This window comes from Cetorhinus maximus, chromosome 2 (genome assembly GCF_964194155.1).
Source record: "Cetorhinus maximus chromosome 2, sCetMax3.hap1.1, whole genome shotgun sequence".
NCBI classification, from domain to species: domain Eukaryota; kingdom Metazoa; phylum Chordata; class Chondrichthyes; order Lamniformes; family Cetorhinidae; genus Cetorhinus; species Cetorhinus maximus.
In genome coordinates this window covers 106,318,432-106,338,063 of record NC_135880.1, presented here as the reverse complement: position 1 = coordinate 106,338,063, position 19,632 = coordinate 106,318,432, and the positions used below count along the sequence as shown (strand labels likewise).

Sequence of the window (19,632 nt, the reverse complement as noted above, 5' to 3'; positions counted from 1 at the left end):
GTTTCCACCTAGAAAGTTGTCTGCCGATCATCTCTATTACAAATAGGTGATAAGGCCACACTATAACAAACTGGCGATGAGGATAAATCAGGATAAATCAAGATAAATCGGAATTGGTACTGTACCTCACCAATGATTGTGAGTGTCAACATCCATTTAAAATAACAGAAGATACATTCACCCAAAATGTCACAACTTGGTAGAATCAATCCCTTTGAGCCAGCCACAGATAATTGGTCTCAGTATATAGTATATATAAAGCGTCATTCCTTCAAGCCAATGAAATCACAGGAGAAGAGAGGAGGCAAGCAATCCTTTTGAGTGCTTTTGGGATTAAAACCTACAGTTTGATTCAATGTTTGATGGCACCCTGTGCCCCAGATTCGAAGAATTTCGGAGAATTGGTGGACTTCTTGAAGGGATATTTTCAACTCAAGCCCTCAGTCACAATGCAGAGGTTCAGGTTTAATTCGCAAAATAGAGCCCCAGGTAAGACAATTGCATGCTATGTGGCGAATTTGAAGCAATTAACAGAACATTGTGAGTTCGGTGAGACTTTGAACGACAGGCTCAGGAATTGTTTAGTGTGTGGTGTGAAAGGAGACACTATTTAGAGAAGATTGCTAGCTGAAGTGAATCTGGGCAAGAATTTTCCTGTCGGCGAGCGGGGGCAGGACCCGCTCACTGACACGTAAAATGATGTGGAATGACGTCGGGTGCAACTCCTGACATCATCCTGCATCATTTGCATTTTCAGGTCGGCGGGGATGCAGCTGAGTCAGCTGTGTGTCCGCCGACCTGTCAATGGCCTATTGAGGCCATTCAAAAACCAATTAAAGCAATTAGTGGACCTACCCATCCAACCTTAAGGTTGGCGGGCAGGTCAGGAGCGCTGGCGGCCACCTGAAAAAGCATGAAACCTCATCCACTGGCGGGATGAGGTTTCATGATTGAATTAAAAAATTAAGATTAATTTTTACTTAAAGTTATGTCCATGTCCCAACTCATGTGACATTGTCACATGAGGGGACATAGATGTCAAATGAAATTTTCAAAACAAAAACTTTTTCCCTTTGGGAACCGATCTCCCTGAGGCAGCATTTAGTCTCAGGGAGATCAGAGCGTTCCTTTGTGCGCATGCGCGAAGGAGCGCCCTTCCGCATTTCCCATTCCACCCCCAAGCCCGCACAGGGAATGCACAGCACTTCCATGCGGACGTCATGCTTGGCGGGCCTTAATTCGCCCGCCTGCGAAAAATGGCAGCATGCCCCCGATTGGGGGCGCTGACCAGAGGGGTGCACATCCATGCCCGCTCCCCCGCTTCACCCTGATGGGGGGAAAAGTTTGCCCCTGGATTTTAAGAAGGCGTTAGAAACAGCACTGGCCAAGGAAAGCACTGTAGGAGATTCACAAGCAATACAAGGGGCGCAAAATGGAGCCATACTATAAATCGGGCGTGAACAGTCAGGCAAAAGTGGCCCAAAAAAGCGAGACTTCGCAGTGAAATAGGAAACTGCCCCCGCTAACCAAAAAATAAGAAGAAATAATTTAGCAGCTAAATCGAACAACAACTTTCATCGATGCGGAAATAATCAATCTTTTAGTGATTGGCAGTTTAAAAAAGTAGAATGCTACTTTTGACACATAGTGGGTATATAATGAGACAGTCTAAAGAGAGATTTAAACAGGCTTGCAAATAACAGAAGAAGCCAAATGAAATCTACAGTGTAGAAAAGACTGAAGCAACAAATTCTGACATTTATTCATTGTTTAACATGAAAGTTGGAAAGACAGAGCCAATATTTGTTACTGTACAAGTGAATGATAAACCATTAAAAATGGGAGTAGACATGGGAGCTTTCACTACTGTAATTGGGGAACACACTTCCAGATATTTAAATAACGGTGAACATCAATTAAATTTAGAACAAACATTGGTCAAGTTGAAAACATACACAGGCGAAGAAATCCAAGTAAAAGGTATCAGCAGAGTAATTGACCATTATAGAAACCAATCTGCACAGCTACCCATGATGGTGGTAGTAGGTGAAGGGCCAAGCCTTCTTGGGTGAGATTGGTTAAAGGAGATTAAATTAAACTGGTCTGAAATCTGTCAGTTGAGAGCAAATGGGCTACAAGAGCTGTTTAAAAAGCATGCTACCATTTTCAAGGACGAACTGCGAAAAATCCAAGGCCTGCAGGCCAAGATTTACGTGGATCCAGAAGCAACCCCTCGCTTCCTGAAAGCAACACTGGTGCCATACGCCCTGAGAAAGAAGGTTGATGCTGAGCTGAACTGGCTAGGGAGGCTGCATGTCATAAAAGCAGTTCAGTTCTCAGAATGGGCAGCGCCCATAGTCCCTGTCCTTAAACCAGACCAAAGCATCCGAATTTGCGGGGAATATAAACTAACGGTCAACAGAGCAGCCAAACTGGACAGGTACCCCATTCAAAAAATTGAAGACCTATATGTCAAACTAGCAGGAGGGACAATGTACACAAAACTTGACATAAGTCACGCATATCAGCAATTAGAGTTGGACGATGCCTCCCAAGAATTTGTCACATTTAACACCCACAAAGGGTTGTACCAATATACACACCTGCACTTCAGTGTTTCCTCAGCCTGTGTCATCTTTTAGAGGACAATGGAAAGCTTACTGCAGGGACTACGCCAGGTTGAACTCTACTTAAAGACGATATGCTGATAACCAGATTCACTGACAAGGAACACTTGGCTAACCTAGAGGAAGTCCTAAAATGCATTTTACAAGCAGGAGTGCAACTGAAAAAGGAGAAATGCACTTATCAAGCAAAGAAAGTAACCTATTTGGGCCACTGGGTAGATTCTCAGGGGTTGCACCCAGTTGAAGAGAAGATTAAAGCAATAAGAGAGGCACCTGCACTGAAGAAGACCTCTGAATTTAAATTATTTTTAGGAATGATAAATTATTATGGCCAGACAGATCTGAGACTGGACAGGTAGGGACCCAGTCCTATCTCGAGTATGAGACTAAGTGTTACATGGTTGGTCTCAGGCGCCAGCCTCCGATGAAATGAAACCGTTCTTCAACCAAAGACATGAGATGAGCAGTCAAGTTGGCCTTCTATTGTGGGGCACATGGGTAATAGTTTCTCCAAAGGGAAGGGAGCTACTTTTAGTTGAACTACACAGTGCCCACCCAGAGATCTCCTGAATGAAGACCATAGTGCGCAGTTACCTATGGTGGCCAGGGATGGATGGTGATATTGAAAATGTGGTAAAGCACTATGTGCAATGTCAGCAGCTGCAAAAGTTGCCGCTGGTAGCCCCATTGCACCTTGGGTGCGGTTACACATCAACCATGTCGGACCATTCTTTGGAACCATTTTTCTACTGATTATAGATGCCCATTCCAAGTGGTTAGATGTTTATGAGGTGAAGTCACCAAGGTCAGGCGCTGCAATTGAGAAACTACGCCAGAGCTTCTCCATCCACGGACTACCAGAAGTAGTCATTTCCGATAATGGCACGGCATTTACGAGTGCTGAGTTCCAATAATTTATTAGCCTCAACGGTATCACCCATGTGAAGACTGCACTGTACCATCTGTCATCAAATGGATTAGCAGAAAGGGTAGTTCAAGCTTTTAAGGTGGACATGAAGAAGTTTACAGGGGATTCATTGGAGACCAAGCTTGCACATTTTCTTTTTCACTACAGAACAACCCCCCCACATGATGACAGGAGCAAAACCTGCAAAATTGTTGATGAGTTACTGTCTTAGGACAAGACTGAGCCTACTATTTCCAAATTTGGATGGGAAGGTGGAGAAGAGTCAAGGAAACCAAAAAGCTACGTATGACTTACATAGTCGTGAGAGACAATTTATTATTGGAGAAGTGGTATTTGTATAGAATTTCAGTGGAGGACCGAAGTGGTTACCTGGTAAAGTACGTTTAGTGACCGGACCATTATCATACCATGTGGAAGTGGAGGGCCGGATCACCCATAAGCATGTGGACCATTTAAGAAAAAGAGAGATACCACAAAAAGATATGGTTCCACCTGTAACCATTACTGAACCAGTGTTTCCTGTTGAAGATGCTCAACCAAGGACTGACATGTCTGATGTCTCTATCAGAGTGGAAGGCACTGAACTGCCAGTGCCCACTGAGGTACCTGATGTTCATGAAGTTCCAGGGAATGTGGTTCCTGAAAAAGAATCTGAAGTCATGAAGCTGCGACATTTCACACGAATCAGGAAACCACCTGAAAGACTGAACTTGTAAATTTCATGACCTGTAAATATTAAAATGTAATGAAATAAATATACTTGTAAATACAATATGTACAGCAAAGTTAAAGGGGAAGGAATGTAGTAACTATGGTTTTGTTAAATGTTGGACTGTACCTTTAAGAATAGTCCCGTGATGTAAGATCCCATGATCTGTGTAAACCATTGGGTTAGCAGCACGGGCTACCTCCACAGTCAGTGTAGAGATAGAGGTGAAGTTGAATACACACGTGTAGTTGCTGCTGGCTATATTGTAAATAAATCTAATGTTTCCACTTAGAAAGTTGTCTGCAGATCAACTCAATTACAAATAGGCGACATGGCCACACTATAACAATGACTGATTGTTTTAAAAAATTAAACAAGAGATCACGTGTCACAGGAGTACAGCAAACTATTATGGAAATTGGTTTTAAATCTACCCAAGTTATCTTCCTCTACCAAGATTAAAGTTCTCATGTGATATGTTTACAATTGGAACAATGGCATTAAATTGGTACTCGCAAACTAAAACAGAGATGGTAGGGATTTTCACCAGAATTCTGCCGGTCAGCAGCTATCACCGGTGGAAGTCCTCAATAACCCCGGATGGATCAGAGAACCACCATGGAAATTCTGAGGAATTGCGAGCCTTGCTTGGTGGAGGAAAATCAATAAATTATGTACTCTACTATTGTGTAGAATGTGTTATTTTAAGATTGGTAATTAAGGAACATTGTTTCGCAGAACAGAGGAAACTGTGCTTACTGCTGACTCTAGATGATAATCTAGCAAGGTATTTCATTCTCTGGGGTTAATACATTGGCCCAAATCTTCCAGACTCCATATCACCTGAGATGGGATGTATGTTAGGAGATGTCACTCAGGACCCTATGAAAGTCCTGACATGTGGACATAAGTGGGATTTGCCGGGAAGTTTAAACTTCTGATGGGCTCATTCCCTGCTTCCCAGGACCCTCGCGAATGTCTCAGGCTATATAGATGGGACTTGCCTATATACTTACCCTGGAAATGTTAGACAGCTTAATACTTATAAGACCATAAGACCATAGGACCCATTCGGCCCATCGAGCCTGCTCCACCATTCAATGAGATCATGGCTCATCTGATAATCCTCAACTCCAATTTCCTGCCTTTTCCCCATAACCCTTGATTCCCTTACAGATTAAAATTCTGTCTATCTCAGCCTTGAATATACTTAACGACCTAGCCTCTACAGCCCTCTGTGGTAAATAATTCCACAGATTCACTACCCTCTGAGAAAAGAAACTTCTTCTCTTCTCTGTTTTAAATGGGTGACCCCTTGCTCTGAGATTATGCGCTGTGGTCCTAGACTCTCCCACAAGGGGAAACAACCTTTCAGCATCTACCCTGTCAAGCCCCCTAAGAAGCTTACGTGTTTCAATAAGGTCGCTTTTCATTCTTCTAAACTCCAATGGGTACAGGCCCAACCTACTCAACCTCTCCTCATAAGAAAATCCCTCCATACCCAGGATCAACCTAGTGAACATTCCCTGGACTGCCTCCAATGCCAATACATCTTTCCTTAGATAAGGAGACCAAAACTGTTCACAGCATTCTAGGCATAGTCTGACTAGTGTCTTGTATAGTTTTAGCAAGACTTCCCTATTTTTATACTCCATTCCCTTTGAAATAAAGGCCAACATTCCATTTGCCTTGCCTGCTGAACTTGTATGCTAGCTTTTTGTGATTCATGCACGAGGACCCCCAAATCCCTCTGTGATGCAGCTTTCTGGTCTAATGGCTGGGTAACTCCAAAACAAACCCCGCCCCCCAATCATTCCACTCCAACCACTCGACCTACCCCCCTGACTTGACTCAACTATGCTCTAACCACCTGACTAGCCCCCCCCACCACTCAACTACCCCCTTACAATCTGACCCGACTACCCCCAGCCACCCAACTACCCCCAACCTGAGTACCCACTCACCTACCTACCCACCTCACCCACCTACCCACCTCATGCACTTACCCACCTCACCCACTTATCACCTACCCACCTCACCCACATCACCCACCTACCCACCTCACCGCTTACCCACCTACCTACCTACCCACGTCACTCACCTCACTAGCTCACCCACCTATCCATTCAGTCACTCACCTATTCACTAACCACACTCATTCATTAAAAGACTGAACCTTTAATAACTTATCTAAATATGTTAGCTAGTGCCGTAAAAAAGGAGCGTGTCCTCTTTTTCCCCCACTGGAATTAGATGGGACATGCTGGGCTGCATATTTCTGTGTCAGCCGGGATCAGAAGATCCTGGAAGAAAGGGATAGTGGGGTCGGATCGGTAAAATCTTCACAGGCAGCAGCAATGCGCTCAACATTGCCACTGACTGGAAGGTCTAGGCCATTATTCATAAATATCCATGATGGGCTGAATGGCCTTCTTCTCTGCTGCAACCATTCTCTGATTTTATAATATGGAGGAGGCTTCATCTTGTAATATGAAATTTGCTGATTACATTAAGCAATGTGATCATGTGACAAGGATAAGACAGATTGACTGAATTCAAAAGGATTTTGGACAAATTGAATAGGTGACCTATGACAGATGGACAAATAGCAGGTAATGCACATTGGAACAGGGAACATGAGACATGTTCACAATGTACTATGCCTTGAAAATGCACTGTGGGATGATAACATATAAGCATTTAATGTTGATGTTTAAATTCCCTCTTTGCTCCTTAATGAAGGTGTTAACTTATTCAAAATAAATAGGAAAATTAGGTGATTATGTCAAGCATTTAAACATTACCATAGTGCAGTATAATTTAAAGGTGGCTCAGTTTTAGAGATCTGCAGGTAGAACTTTTTGTTTCCCATTTCCAGCTAGGTAAGGAATCTGAATTTTGTCATTGATTGTGAAGGTATTTCACCAATTTTAACTGTATTGAACCTTGACCACTGAGGCACATTTAATGCAAGCATATTATGATTAATAACAATCCAGCCATTATTTGAATGCATCAGAAAGGATCCCCGACAAGCTAATCTTCTGTGAATGTTTTTCCAGATGTTCCCATAATCCCTAAGGTTTGTGACATTGTCTGCTAAAACACCAGCTTGGTCGACCTCTTTGCAGAATGGCCAAATGGAATTCAGACACTATCCTTCGCTGCAGTGGAGATCATGCATTTAATCATATCAGCCTGGAAATTGCTATGATATTAGCAGACAAATGTTCAATGCACATACATCATAGTCCTCTGTCTCGTTTATTTGCATTAGTGTTGGAACATTTAAAATAAAAGGATTAATGCTTTTGTTCAAATAATAGATGCTGAAAATAAAGAATCTATACCTTTAATGTGATTTTCAGAGGACTTTCATGCAGTGGAATAAAAGTATGTGCTATTAATTTTAAAATCTCAGGCTGAGTACTTGAGGCTTTGCTGTTGATAATATTCAACCACTCTAATATTTATGATGCTTCAATAAAATTTAATAAAGAAATGATAAAAAGAACCAAAATAATTTGACAAAAAAATTGACAGGGTCGGGAATTCTTTCCTCTGTAGCATGTGGTTAATAGGGCTGAGTATCCATTGTGGTAGAAGGGTCTAAAGATATACAAACTCATTCTGAATGGGACTGAGTAGGAGAGGAGGTTCCTAAGAAGGAAATGACAGAAGGAACAGATTTATCACCAGGGTGGAGGATCCTTTATTGTGGAGAAATAATTTCCCACCAAATGAACAAGCAGGATGGAATTCCTTAATAAAAATTGATGGGAGGGGAGATTTCTCCACCAGGACAATACGAAGGAAGAGGGATTCTAACATAATAATAGGTGAGATTGAGGACGATGAGAAAGATGGACAGAGTAGGAAATATTTGTGGAAGGCCAATTGTCCAAAAGCAGAATAACCTTGACTGGGAAATCTATATTCTCCAGCATAAATAGCAGTCTCTTGTGCATATTTAGGGCTAAGCTTCCACTCTCCTGTCAAGGGCTAGTCAGAGCAGGACTTCCCCAATTGCCCTGACACCACTGTGACCCCAACCTGGATCAGGACCCATTTGCTTCACAGGGTGGGCTCCACACAAAGTATATCCTGCTGCTATCTGACAAAAGTTGGAACGCCTACTGCTGCACCAACTTCCCTTTGGCATACACCTGTATAAGGTAGCTGGGACAAGGGTAGGAAAATGCAGGTTAGACAGTGGATTGACATAATTGTCCTAAGCCAGTCCTTAAAGCCCAGGTACATTTTATTGACTACTCGGACCATTTTTAAAAAATTCTTTCATGGGATGTGGACACCAATGGCAAAGCCAGCATTTGTTGCCCATCCCTAATGGTCCTTGAGAGGGTGGTGGTATATCACTTTCTTGAACCACTGCAGTCCATTGGTGTAGGTACACTCACAGTACTGTTAGAGAGTTCCAAGCATTGGGTGGGAAGTGTATGGGGGGAGTACACAAGAGGCTAGAGTTTGAGGAACGCAGAGTTTTGGAGAGTGTAGGCCTGGAGAAGGTAACAAATATAGGAAAGAGCACAGCCATGAAAGAATTTAAACACAAGGATGAACATTTTAAATTAGAGGCATAGGTTGTTGAAGCCAATGTAGGTCAGAAAAGAAAGTAGCAATAGGTCAGCAGGTCTTGGATAGAATTCGAGCAGTAGATTTTAGATTGAGGTGAAGTTTAAGAAGGGTGAGGGTTGAGAGGCTGGCCAGTACAGCATTAGAATAGTAAAGTCTAGAGATGAAATATGAGACACACTCCATTCCTAGGTTAACACATGGAGAATGGTCATTAAGATAAAATCAATGATCTATATGGCAGTCATATCCACAATGTGATTTAAATTTAATTGCTTGTGAGTAGTAATTTTCAAATAGAAATACACGTGAAAATCAAAAGCATTATGTTTTGATCGTTATCATTAAGATAAAATACAGAGCGGTTGCTGGGTAGGTGGAACTTCAACCAAGCCTGAGTTAGCACCTTCATGAAAAGAAGGGAGAAAACTGGGGAAGCTCCTGAGTGTTAGGCAGTAATCCCTGGATTCAAATAACTGCAGTACATCACTCAGTCTTTGCTTCTCCTGTTTACAAAGTCATCTGAACTTCCTGAATGAAATTATAGCAGTATTACACAACCCTAACCATCAGTTTGTATCTTAAACCATTTACTGATGTAAACAAAGTCACAACGATGATCATATACACATTGCTCATACTCAGACTATTTTCAAATAACAATCAAAATATAATGCTTCTGATTTTCATGTGTGTTTCTATTTGAAAATTACTACTCACAAGTAATTACATTGTGGATCATATTGTGGATTGTGTGACTGTCATATAGATCATTGATTTTTTGGTGCTTCCTAAAATTGAGTTAGGCTGTTTAAATTTCACAAAGGAAGTTTGTATCCTGGGATGAAGACATTTCTTTAGGCTTTTTCTAAAAGTTATCATCTGAGTTACACAGAGTTGTCACAACTGTCAATCATTGTTCTCATCTGAAACTGCAGGGTCTTTAACTTTCCAAACCAACAACATTACTTGCTTGGCAACCAACAACATTAAACCTATCAAATTAGCTTAACCAGATCATTTTTTTTACCAAAAACAAGTCCCTAGATCTACTGGCCTTGCATGTTATTGACACGTTGACCAATGTTTTTCACTTCTACAAGAGATGGATACACTAAGGAATCGAGCTCAGTTACACTTTCATGTTTTACTTTTTTTCTTCTATATAATTTTGGCTTCCATGTTTTGGACTACTGTCCTAGGTGTAGCCTAGCTCCCCTACCAGTGGAGGGTTAAATAAAATATATAGCATGCCTTGTAACAAACAATACCTTTCAGTTTAATTTAAATGTTGGTTACTATCCTGTCCCATTGTGGGATCTTTGATGTATTTGGCAGAATAGTGCTACCTTATTTCCTGTCTTAGGCTGTACATTCTAAATAAATTCATGAAACTAGGCACATTGTAGAAGTAACTATATATATATAAATATATATATTTATATTACAATATTTGTTAATTTTAGCTAGCATTAAAATAGAAAATAAAATGTCATTCACAACTGCTATGCTCAACAATGCAATAAGTAATTTTCTTACATTATGGCTCCTTTTCTTTTCTCACTAAGTATGAAAGCTATCCAGCCTGAATACTACCCTTCAATCTTCCAAACAGACTCTTGCTTTGAAAAAGACAAGCTGATAAATAGCTTCAATGCAGTGTCTGGGACCTATTGAATTTAAACCCAGTCAACAATCAAACATAGAGTTGAATAAATCACACAAGATTTTTTTATTTAAATTAAATGGTTTGGCTTCTCCTTTTGGCAACCTCCTGACAACAACCTGACTCATTGTTACAACAAATACATCAAGTTGGCCAACTCCTTACACACCCTGGTGGAATAAAAGGAGCCAAAATCAAATAAGTCAATTTTGTCACTATCACCACCTCATGTGTAAGTTCTTCATGCCTCTAGTAAGGAGTGCAAAATCTATTCTGTAAGAGGTAAATAATATTGCTTAGTCAATGATTTGAAATTGATTAGCCCTTCTCATACATTTTTACTTGATAGATTTGATAGACCCTGACCATCCATAATTATATATATTTCCAGTAACATAACATGAAAAAAAAGCAAAGACAAAGTGAGACAGCATCCCTTCAACCATTTACCTGGCGACAAATGTAGTGGACATATTGGAGACATTCACCACATCATTATGCATGAGGTTCACCATAACCTACTTATGACTTCATCATTCCTGGGTAGTAGTCAGCATGATTTATTGCAATATTTATATATAAAAGCTGACCATGACATCTATCTGTATGTATATTATTTTTTTGCATCCATTGCATTCAAAATGATAGAAAGATGGGTGATAATTTTATGCTGGTCTGCTCTGATCTGGAGATGGAAAATACAAGCACCTATATATCTGCAAACTTCCCTCAGCAATAGTAATTAACCTATAACTGACCTACTCCTGCAATTGGACTTTGTGGATTTAAAGACACAGACAAGGCTAAGCACATCTTAACAGCAGAAGTAGAAAGAACTGGCATGTATATCTGTCCTTCCACTATACCATGCATTAGATAATAAACCAATTCTGTTACTATAAAATATTATATCATCTGACTAACTATGATCAATACCATAGAAGATGAACTAACATTTCATTCTTTAATTTAAAATACTTTCAACTGTAAACACAACATATAATTTGAATGCAATTAGCAATGCAGCTAAACTGCACTTTTTGGTTGAAGTGGAGCTGCACATGGACACAATAAGTAGCATTCAAGAGTCAGGTGTCAGGTCTGAATGTGAAATCTGTGTCACGCCAAATCCAAGAGACCATCCCACATTGTTTCCAGTTCACAACGCCTCCAGCATAATTACAATCTGATGCAAAGTTACATTTTAAAGGTGCTTAGATGGTCTATTGAACCTCTTGGAAACTTCATGCATGTTGTAGTATTTTTTAAAGTATTGATAGAGAAAAAAAAATCATGCCTGTATTCCAGTAGCATTAAACATTAGTTCCTAGTAGAATAAAGCTCCGTATATGTCAATTACCATATGCACAAACCTCTGTTGTTGCAACTCCTTGAGACCAGTCAGACAAAAGTATAACTCTAGTCTGCTAGCTGAACATCATCACCTAGCATCAGTAGCTGTAACATAACTTCAGCCAAAGAGACACAGACATATAAAATTTCCTTTTCATCTTTTAAACACTGCCATAAACCTGCTTTCTGAAATTATTCATTTGCACTATGTTCTGTGCTCAGAAGGTCACCTTTAATTCCTCAAGAAGTCCAGCAGCACATTCACACCACATACCCAGATTAAACTATAAAGTAAATGCTTTAAGAATTCTACTTACCTTCATGGTTCAATCATTATTTTCTCTAATGACATTAGCAAACATGATTGGTATTCAGTGAAACGAATGTATTGAAGTCTCTAAAGGATGATCAGAAATTGCAATATTCTCAAAGAAATTAGAACAAAGTGAAGGCAATGAATTTTCTGAAGATTGGTTGGCAAAAGAATTCTATCATTCTCCTCTAGTTTGTAGGACATGAATTGTTATCTAGAAAATCAAAATTAAAATTTCGTTTAATGTCTTTACTTTTTTCTGTAGGTTCGACTTTAACTGAAACATAAGCATCAACACAAGCTTGATAGGCCAAACGGCCTTTTCTTGTGCTGTAAATTCCAAGATGCTGAAAAATTGATTAGCTGATCTCAATAGAACTCTCATACTCAGAGGAAAGCTTACACTCACAGAAACCACAAAACCAGGAAACTGTCATTTCACACTCGTGCAGTGAGCTGTCTTTCTCTGAGTCAAACTTTAGGTTTATTAGCACAGTAGTCTACATCCACAATGCTGTTATTTTCTTTCAATAAGCATCCCCAAAAAGGCATTTGAAGAAATTTCTCTCTGATATCGCACAATTTCTTTGGTTAAATTCCTTCCTTTTGAAGCCAGGTTAAAATGAAAACCTCACCATGAAAGTAGCAGTAGCTGTATCTTATCATTCCACAGCACTGTCTGTTAATACACAAACGTGCATTGCCTTTATTTATTTTAATATGATGAATTACTGAACTCCACTGTGATCCTTCCCATTATTTTTTCAGCAGTGATAGATTGCAACAAAATTAATAAAATTATCTATTAGAGCAGTCAGTCTTTGAAAAGCCTCAACTGAATTATAAAATATCCTGCAGTTGGGAACAGAGTAACCTGACTGGTTCATTACATGTTTTAAAACGGGAGTGCCTTCTTTGTGCTTCAAATCAGAATATGACAAATTTCATGAGTCTCTTTTTGGGTTTATACTTTCAAGCACTGAAAAATAAGAAAGCTTATCAGGCAAAACTCAGGACAAACAGTTATTTAGCTAATTGTTCTATTTACATATGTTATATGTAATAAAGAAGTAAAACTGCAGCTGATTTTTTCCTGCAGAACTTGTTGGCACAAGTTAAAGTTACATTAGAAGAATTGTGCGGAAACTCTTTATTAGTGTCAGGTTTAAAATACAGCTAACATGTAACACTGAGTTGTAATAAATGCAAATAATCTTTTACAAGTCTCTTCCCCATTGTTTATCTGACTGAAGGCAGCAAGGTAAGGTAATAGTCAGAATTCTGTAAGATGAACCATGAATGTCTAATGTTAATAATGATATTTTCATGTACATGTATACCCTTTCTCACTTTCATTGCTGCTTTATTTTTTTTACCTTGTCTGAATGTTTACATTACTTAGAAGCATTGCTCATATAAGTGTCTGTGTAATCTCTTTTGTGTAATCTCTTCCACTCTACTTCTGCCCTACTGAAGCTACCTTGATTCTTTTACTTTTTATTTCATGACAGCATTAGAATCTCTCCCGGAATATTTTTGTCTTCCTTTCAATACCATTTAGTTCACTATTTTTTCAATTGTTCTTTCTTTTCCTCACCCATTTCTTATTCTCTAGCAAAACATTACACTTCTCAGCACATTGTAATATTGGACAGCAGCTGTATGTGAGGACAGGGTATACATTCTCAAGAACCATTGCACCCCTCTTACTATAAATTCATAGTTGTCTATTACAGCAATGTCTTTCTATTGGAACCATATATCAATAAATAGTAGTCTCTTAAGAGATTTTTGACATATAAAGCTCTTAGTTTTAAATTAAATTTTCTTTCACACTTCAAAAGTTTGTGTCATATCAGCATTGTCTCTTTTTTATCCATTTACTTTTCTTTTTCTTTCACTAGCTCCATCCTATTTTACTCTTTATAAATTCTAATTTCTATCCTTCCCTGACTGTGATTTTCTCCCTCTGTCAATATATTTTGCTCTACTCCTTCATTAGCTGCATTGTTCATTCTATCCTCTTCCCCTTTGATGACTTTTTCTCATTCTACATATTATTCTACCATTATCTCTCACACACTCTCCACACAAAAACACACTCTCTTGTTTTTCTTTTCCTGATATTTTGTGTGCATCCTTCTGATTTTCTTTCAAACTCACAAATGTGCCCTTGTGTTAACATTCATTCCCTGGCACTTTTCCATCTTCACTGGTCTTCCCCCAGTCAATTTGTAAAGCTTAGTTGGAAGGAAGACTGAATAACTGTGTCCTATGCTGAAACTTGAGCAAATCCAAACCAGAAAATGTAGTGCACTGCCTCTTTAATAATTTAAACCTTGATGCTCAAGGTCATGAAAAGCTATCAATAACAAAAAGAATGTAGTAGAATATTTGTATGCTTAAACTATGAATTAACATTCCAAAAAAGATAAATTACACAATGGAAAACTTAATGGATTACAGATACAAGTTACAGATCTGCAAGATATTATTTGGAATATATATAATATATATATATAATATATAATATGCATAGAAATATATATATATTTTCAGAACAATCTGGAATTTGACAGCCCTAGTGCACTTTAGGGATATTAATTTAATCTTCATTTTTACTAACTCATTGTAGTAACATTTCAAGATTTTAAATTTTGGCAGAACAATTTCAATGGAAATAAAAAATCCTGTGCTGTTGGGAAGAGTGTGATTCAATGTAACTAGTAATTATAATGCAATGGTTATGGGGTCATTCATTTGGTTCAGCTATTTTATCAGTAGACTCATAGTTTTCACCATTCATCTTTCGATTAATGGTTACCCACCCACTACCTCTGCCTGACTGCCAGTCTTCTTCCAAGAAAAACTTTGTCTTTCTTGCAAGACAGTCTGCATGGACACCACATGCAGCATTGACTATTTTGCAGTTTTAGCTGAACCTGGTTCTAGAAGTGTTTCAACATCTCCTTGAAAGGTGACACAATTAATCAGTGTAGCATTTACATTTACCAAATACTATTTATAACAATGCCTTCAGTACAGTATGTGATTATTTCCAAAGCTATGGACTATTTTTGCATGCATCTTAACGCAGTGTCATATTGATTTCTGCTTAGCTTTATGCAGAGTTCACTTAGCCCACATGTAAACATAACTATAAACACAGTCCTGAGTTTTGCAGAAGTAATACTTTGCTAATCTAATTTGTTCCTAATTTAGTCACATGTATAAGTAACCTTTTTGATCCCTCAGTATATTTCAGGATTCTACTTTATGCCATTCATAACGTTATTTTAGATTTGATTTACAGCATGTTAAATAAATAATATTGGAGAGTTTAAAAGTCACTATCTCCTCCATGAAAAAACGTGCTTTGTTTGCAGATTAAGAGTTTTGCCATTTTTTCACCACAACAATGTCATGTGGAACGTGATTCATTTAAATGTGATTTATGCCTCACCTTATATCCTTACATACAATCCAAAAAAAGGTTCACCAATAACAATCTTAATGAATATAATGTGCCTTAAAATTGCATTTCCAATCAGACATTTATCCTACTCTTTCAGAAAGGAGCGAGTAAATATTTGGATGGGGCAGGTACAGGTATAAACTGGATATTTCAAGGGACTGTGGCTGGGAAAGGGGAAGAGGGAATACTGTGTTAGGGCAAGATTGAATGGTAAAGCTCCAAGGAAGAATGGAGTTTATTTGATTACCTTTAGGGATCTGCTATTGTTAACTTTTCCTCTGCAGATTAAATGGGAGGAGTGGATTCACATTGTACCTAGTCAGTGGAAGGAGTCTGAGCCAAAGAGCCTCACCTGCTTTCTGATCTCACACTTGTTCAGAGGAAACATGAATGAGTTTGAATTGTGGTGACACCGGTATCTTGGCTATTACACTATGGACATCCCTTCTTACACATTGGACATTTACATTATTTACAGCACCTGTGTGACATGCTGATGGTCACCTCAAACTCTGGGTGGGTCCCTCATTGTTATTAGTACTGACAGAAGTGCTGGTCCAGAAATGGAGACATGAATATGAATTTCGTTATCCAGCCAAATGTTTTCACTTGAATTAACAGCTCAGCCCCTGGTGAAGTGGTGAGTGCTACGTGAGGATTTGGGGTGAGCGAGTCAGCGGATATCATCTCCACTTCTGAACATCATACTAATTCGGTTCTAGTCTGTTTTTTTAGGACCGGTATTAATCCAACAGTTAAAGTGAGATCCGGGTACCAGGGATTCACATTCGGAGTCACTGCAATGGGCTAAACGCGCTTGTCGGGGGGAGGGGGAAGAAGGGGCCTTCATCCTGCTGGGGTTTGGAGGGATCCCTTATCAATGGAGCCTCCCATTAAAATATATGCAAATCACCTGCTGCTCATTCACAGCACAGTAATGTTAAAATGATACATTTCAAATAGTTGTGTGGGACAAGAAGACCTCGAAATGGAGCTGCTTTGTACAGTATATGCGCCGGCCGCACGGTGACCACTCGCACTGGGCACTGCGATGTCCATGGCCAGGAGCGGCTGGGAGCTCAATGTGTGACCCTGACTCAGCTCCGTCTCACATCGCAACCTGGGCAGCAGCGGCGGGGGAGCTCAGTCATAGTCTGACCCCACTGACTCACACCGTGAGAGTGGAGGCAGAGAGGGTGGGGAGAGAGAGAGTGGGGGGTGGGGGGAGAGGGTGAAGGGAGAGTGTGGAGGTTGAGTAGGGAGAGAGAGTGTGGAGGCAGAGAGGGTGGGGAGAGAGAGAGTGGGGGGTGGGGGGAGAGGGTGAAGGGAGAGTGTGGAGGTTGAGTAGGGAGAGAGAGTGTGGAGGCAGAGAGGGTGGGGAGAGAGAGGGGGTGGGGGGGAGGGGGTGGGGGGAGGGTGAAGGGAGAGAGAGAGTTGGGGGGGGAGAGGGTGAAGGGAAAGAGAGTGTGGAGGGAGAGAGTGTGGGGAGAGAGAGAGTGGGGGGAGGTGAAGGGAGAGAGAGTGTGGAGGGAGAGAGTGTGGAAGGATGGGTGCAGGGTCGGAGGATTTGTGTGTGTGTGGGTTAAGGAGGCTGTTGAAGAGAGTGTGTGGATGAGTGTTTGGGGGGAAGTTTGGGGGTAGCTGACGGAGCAGGCGTGTGTCTGACCTGAGTAAAGAGTTCAGTTCCCGGAGGTGAATACGGTAACAGTTGAATCGCTCCTGACTGGCAGCAGGTTATGTGGGAATCATTCCGTTTTGGAGATTCGGAGGTGACCTTGGAAAGCTTTCAATTTCAGCAAGTAAACAAACAACAACAAAACCTGATCCTTCACCGGAAACTTGTTGAATACTTGGGAAACATACAAAGTGCCTAACGGTGCTTTTACTCTGAATGCGAGCCAAATCCCCTGAGCTCAAAGCAGCAAGTTGATTGCTCGGGCGATCTGCCATCCTTTGATACAATTTGAATAATTAAGATCATCAGAAAATGAAACGCAGAATGAACACAATGTAAAGTTTGTATTTTTCAGCGCAACAAGTACTTTAGGGGCCGGCGGATAGAAATATTCATCCTCACGGCAGAAAGGGAGTTTAGGCGGGTGAAAGCGATAGGAAAAGTCACAATTCATATTTTATATCCAGTTAGTGAATCTTAAATAATAAAAACCGAAGTGCATTTAAGGAGTTGGAACTGAGCCCCCGGAGGTCTCTCAATCAAACATTCAGATGCAAACACACACGTTGGTGCCGGGACGTGCTGTGTTTCTATAATATTCTGGTGTGAAATGTCCTTATTTTAGGAGTCAGAATTAACCAGAAAAGAAATGTAGTCGATAATCCATGTTATTTTAACTACATCAATTAACTTGAGTCTAACGAGAACGTGGGATAAAATTATCGGACGGTTGTCCACATCCCGCCTCTGTTTTGTTTTGCCTGAAAATGTCCATGTCCAATGGATGGAGTTGGGAATCAGATTGTTCACAGCAACAAATGCTTTTTTTAAAAAAAAAATGTCTTGCTCGGGAGTGGGGAGGGGAGACGGATTCAATTTGTGGGTTATACTCCGAAAGGGACTTCCCCCATCTGTACCTGGTTTTAGATTTAAAGACAGGGCTTGGAGAAACTGTGATAAAATGTTCTCTCGATGGCTTGTGTTTGGTCCAATGGATAATCCTAACAGATAGGGGCTGAACGGTGGCACTGTGAGAGGTGAACTGATCTGTTAGAGCGATGTTCTTTATCTGGCTCATTTTAAGACAACTCAATCGGTCAACAGAACGGAGACGAATCTGGAGAGTGAGGTCTGGAAGGGACTGTGTTATTTATCGGTCCATCGGGCAGCATGCAGTACTCACATTTCGGTAATGTTCTCCATCTCTGCCGCCGATGACAGGACGGGGAAAGCCACGATGCCGGGCTCAGTGCAGGTGATCCTGGTGCTGCTGCATCTGCATGAAGAAGGGCAGGCGAGAGCCAAGCTGCCAAATCCCAGCACTATCCCCAGCAGCAAACAGACCACAGACTCCCTCAATCTGTCGCCCCAACACCTCGGGTACGAGGAGCCCATCCTCGGCTCGCCTCTCCTGCGCACTCCAGATCGGATGTGATTTCCCAACAGAAAAAGAAAAATATCACAAGGGCGTAAATCCGTGTCTCACAAGACCCCTACCAGCAGTGGGGGCTTTAATTTTTTTTTAAAAAAAAGGAATCTGTAATAATCCGTAGATTGCGAATAGACAAGAGAAGCAGTAGCAACTGTGCGGGTTCCCTCTCTACCATCTGCAGCATATATAGATAAACGATATTTAAACGGTGTCTCAGTTTGTAAATCCCTGGCAAGCAGCTTTCTCTCTCTCTCTATATATATATAGTCTCAGAGGGGCGATCCGAATGTTGAAAACGCTACAAAGAAGCCGCTGGCTACCCTGTGGATCCGCATCCACTATTTCAGGCTCCGGGAGAGGTGGAGTGAGTGTGTGGTCATTGGGCTCTGGGGCATCCTTCCTGCCGCAGTGACCAGTCAGTCAGTCAGTCAGCCCTTGCCACCAACTTCCCCCCAACTGCCTGATGCTGACTGGGATCTGTGCGATCTTCTTTAATTCAACACCCCCACCCCTCCCCTCCCCCCTTTCCCCCCCCCCCCTCCCCGCCCCCCACAAACACCACCTTCTCACCAAACTATTAGATGTTTTAACATCCAATTCGGGAAGCAGTTCTACATGACGTGGGGCTGACGCACGAAAGGGGATGAAGGAGAATTGTTTTTTTTGGCAAAAACGAAAACTATAAAAGCGAGGGAGAGAGAGAGAGAAGTGAAGAATGTGTGAAGCGGTGAGATGTGTCGGATGTGAGGTTGTTGCTGGCAGTCAGACTGGGGATTTGCAGCCCAGCCGGGCACCGCAGGAACCACTCAAATCTCCTGCTCCTAATCAGTTCTCTTCTGCCTGCACAATATTACCGGTCCT

At 40.8% G+C, this 19,632-nt stretch overlaps 1 protein-coding gene across 1 annotated transcript in view; it reads right to left on the bottom strand.

Annotated features, from left to right (window-relative positions):
- The window catches only part of ntrk2a (neurotrophic tyrosine kinase, receptor, type 2a), a 240,298-nt gene extending 221,073 nt beyond the window's left edge, over window positions 1-19,225 (bottom strand). The window contains exon 1 of the mRNA XM_078567962.1: window positions 18,523-19,225. Coding sequence (XP_078424088.1) covers window positions 18,523-18,734 — 212 coding nt within the window. The 5' untranslated portion in view covers window positions 18,735-19,225. The remainder of the gene's footprint in view (window positions 1-18,522) is intronic.
- Between the last annotated feature and the right edge of the window lie 407 nt (window positions 19,226-19,632).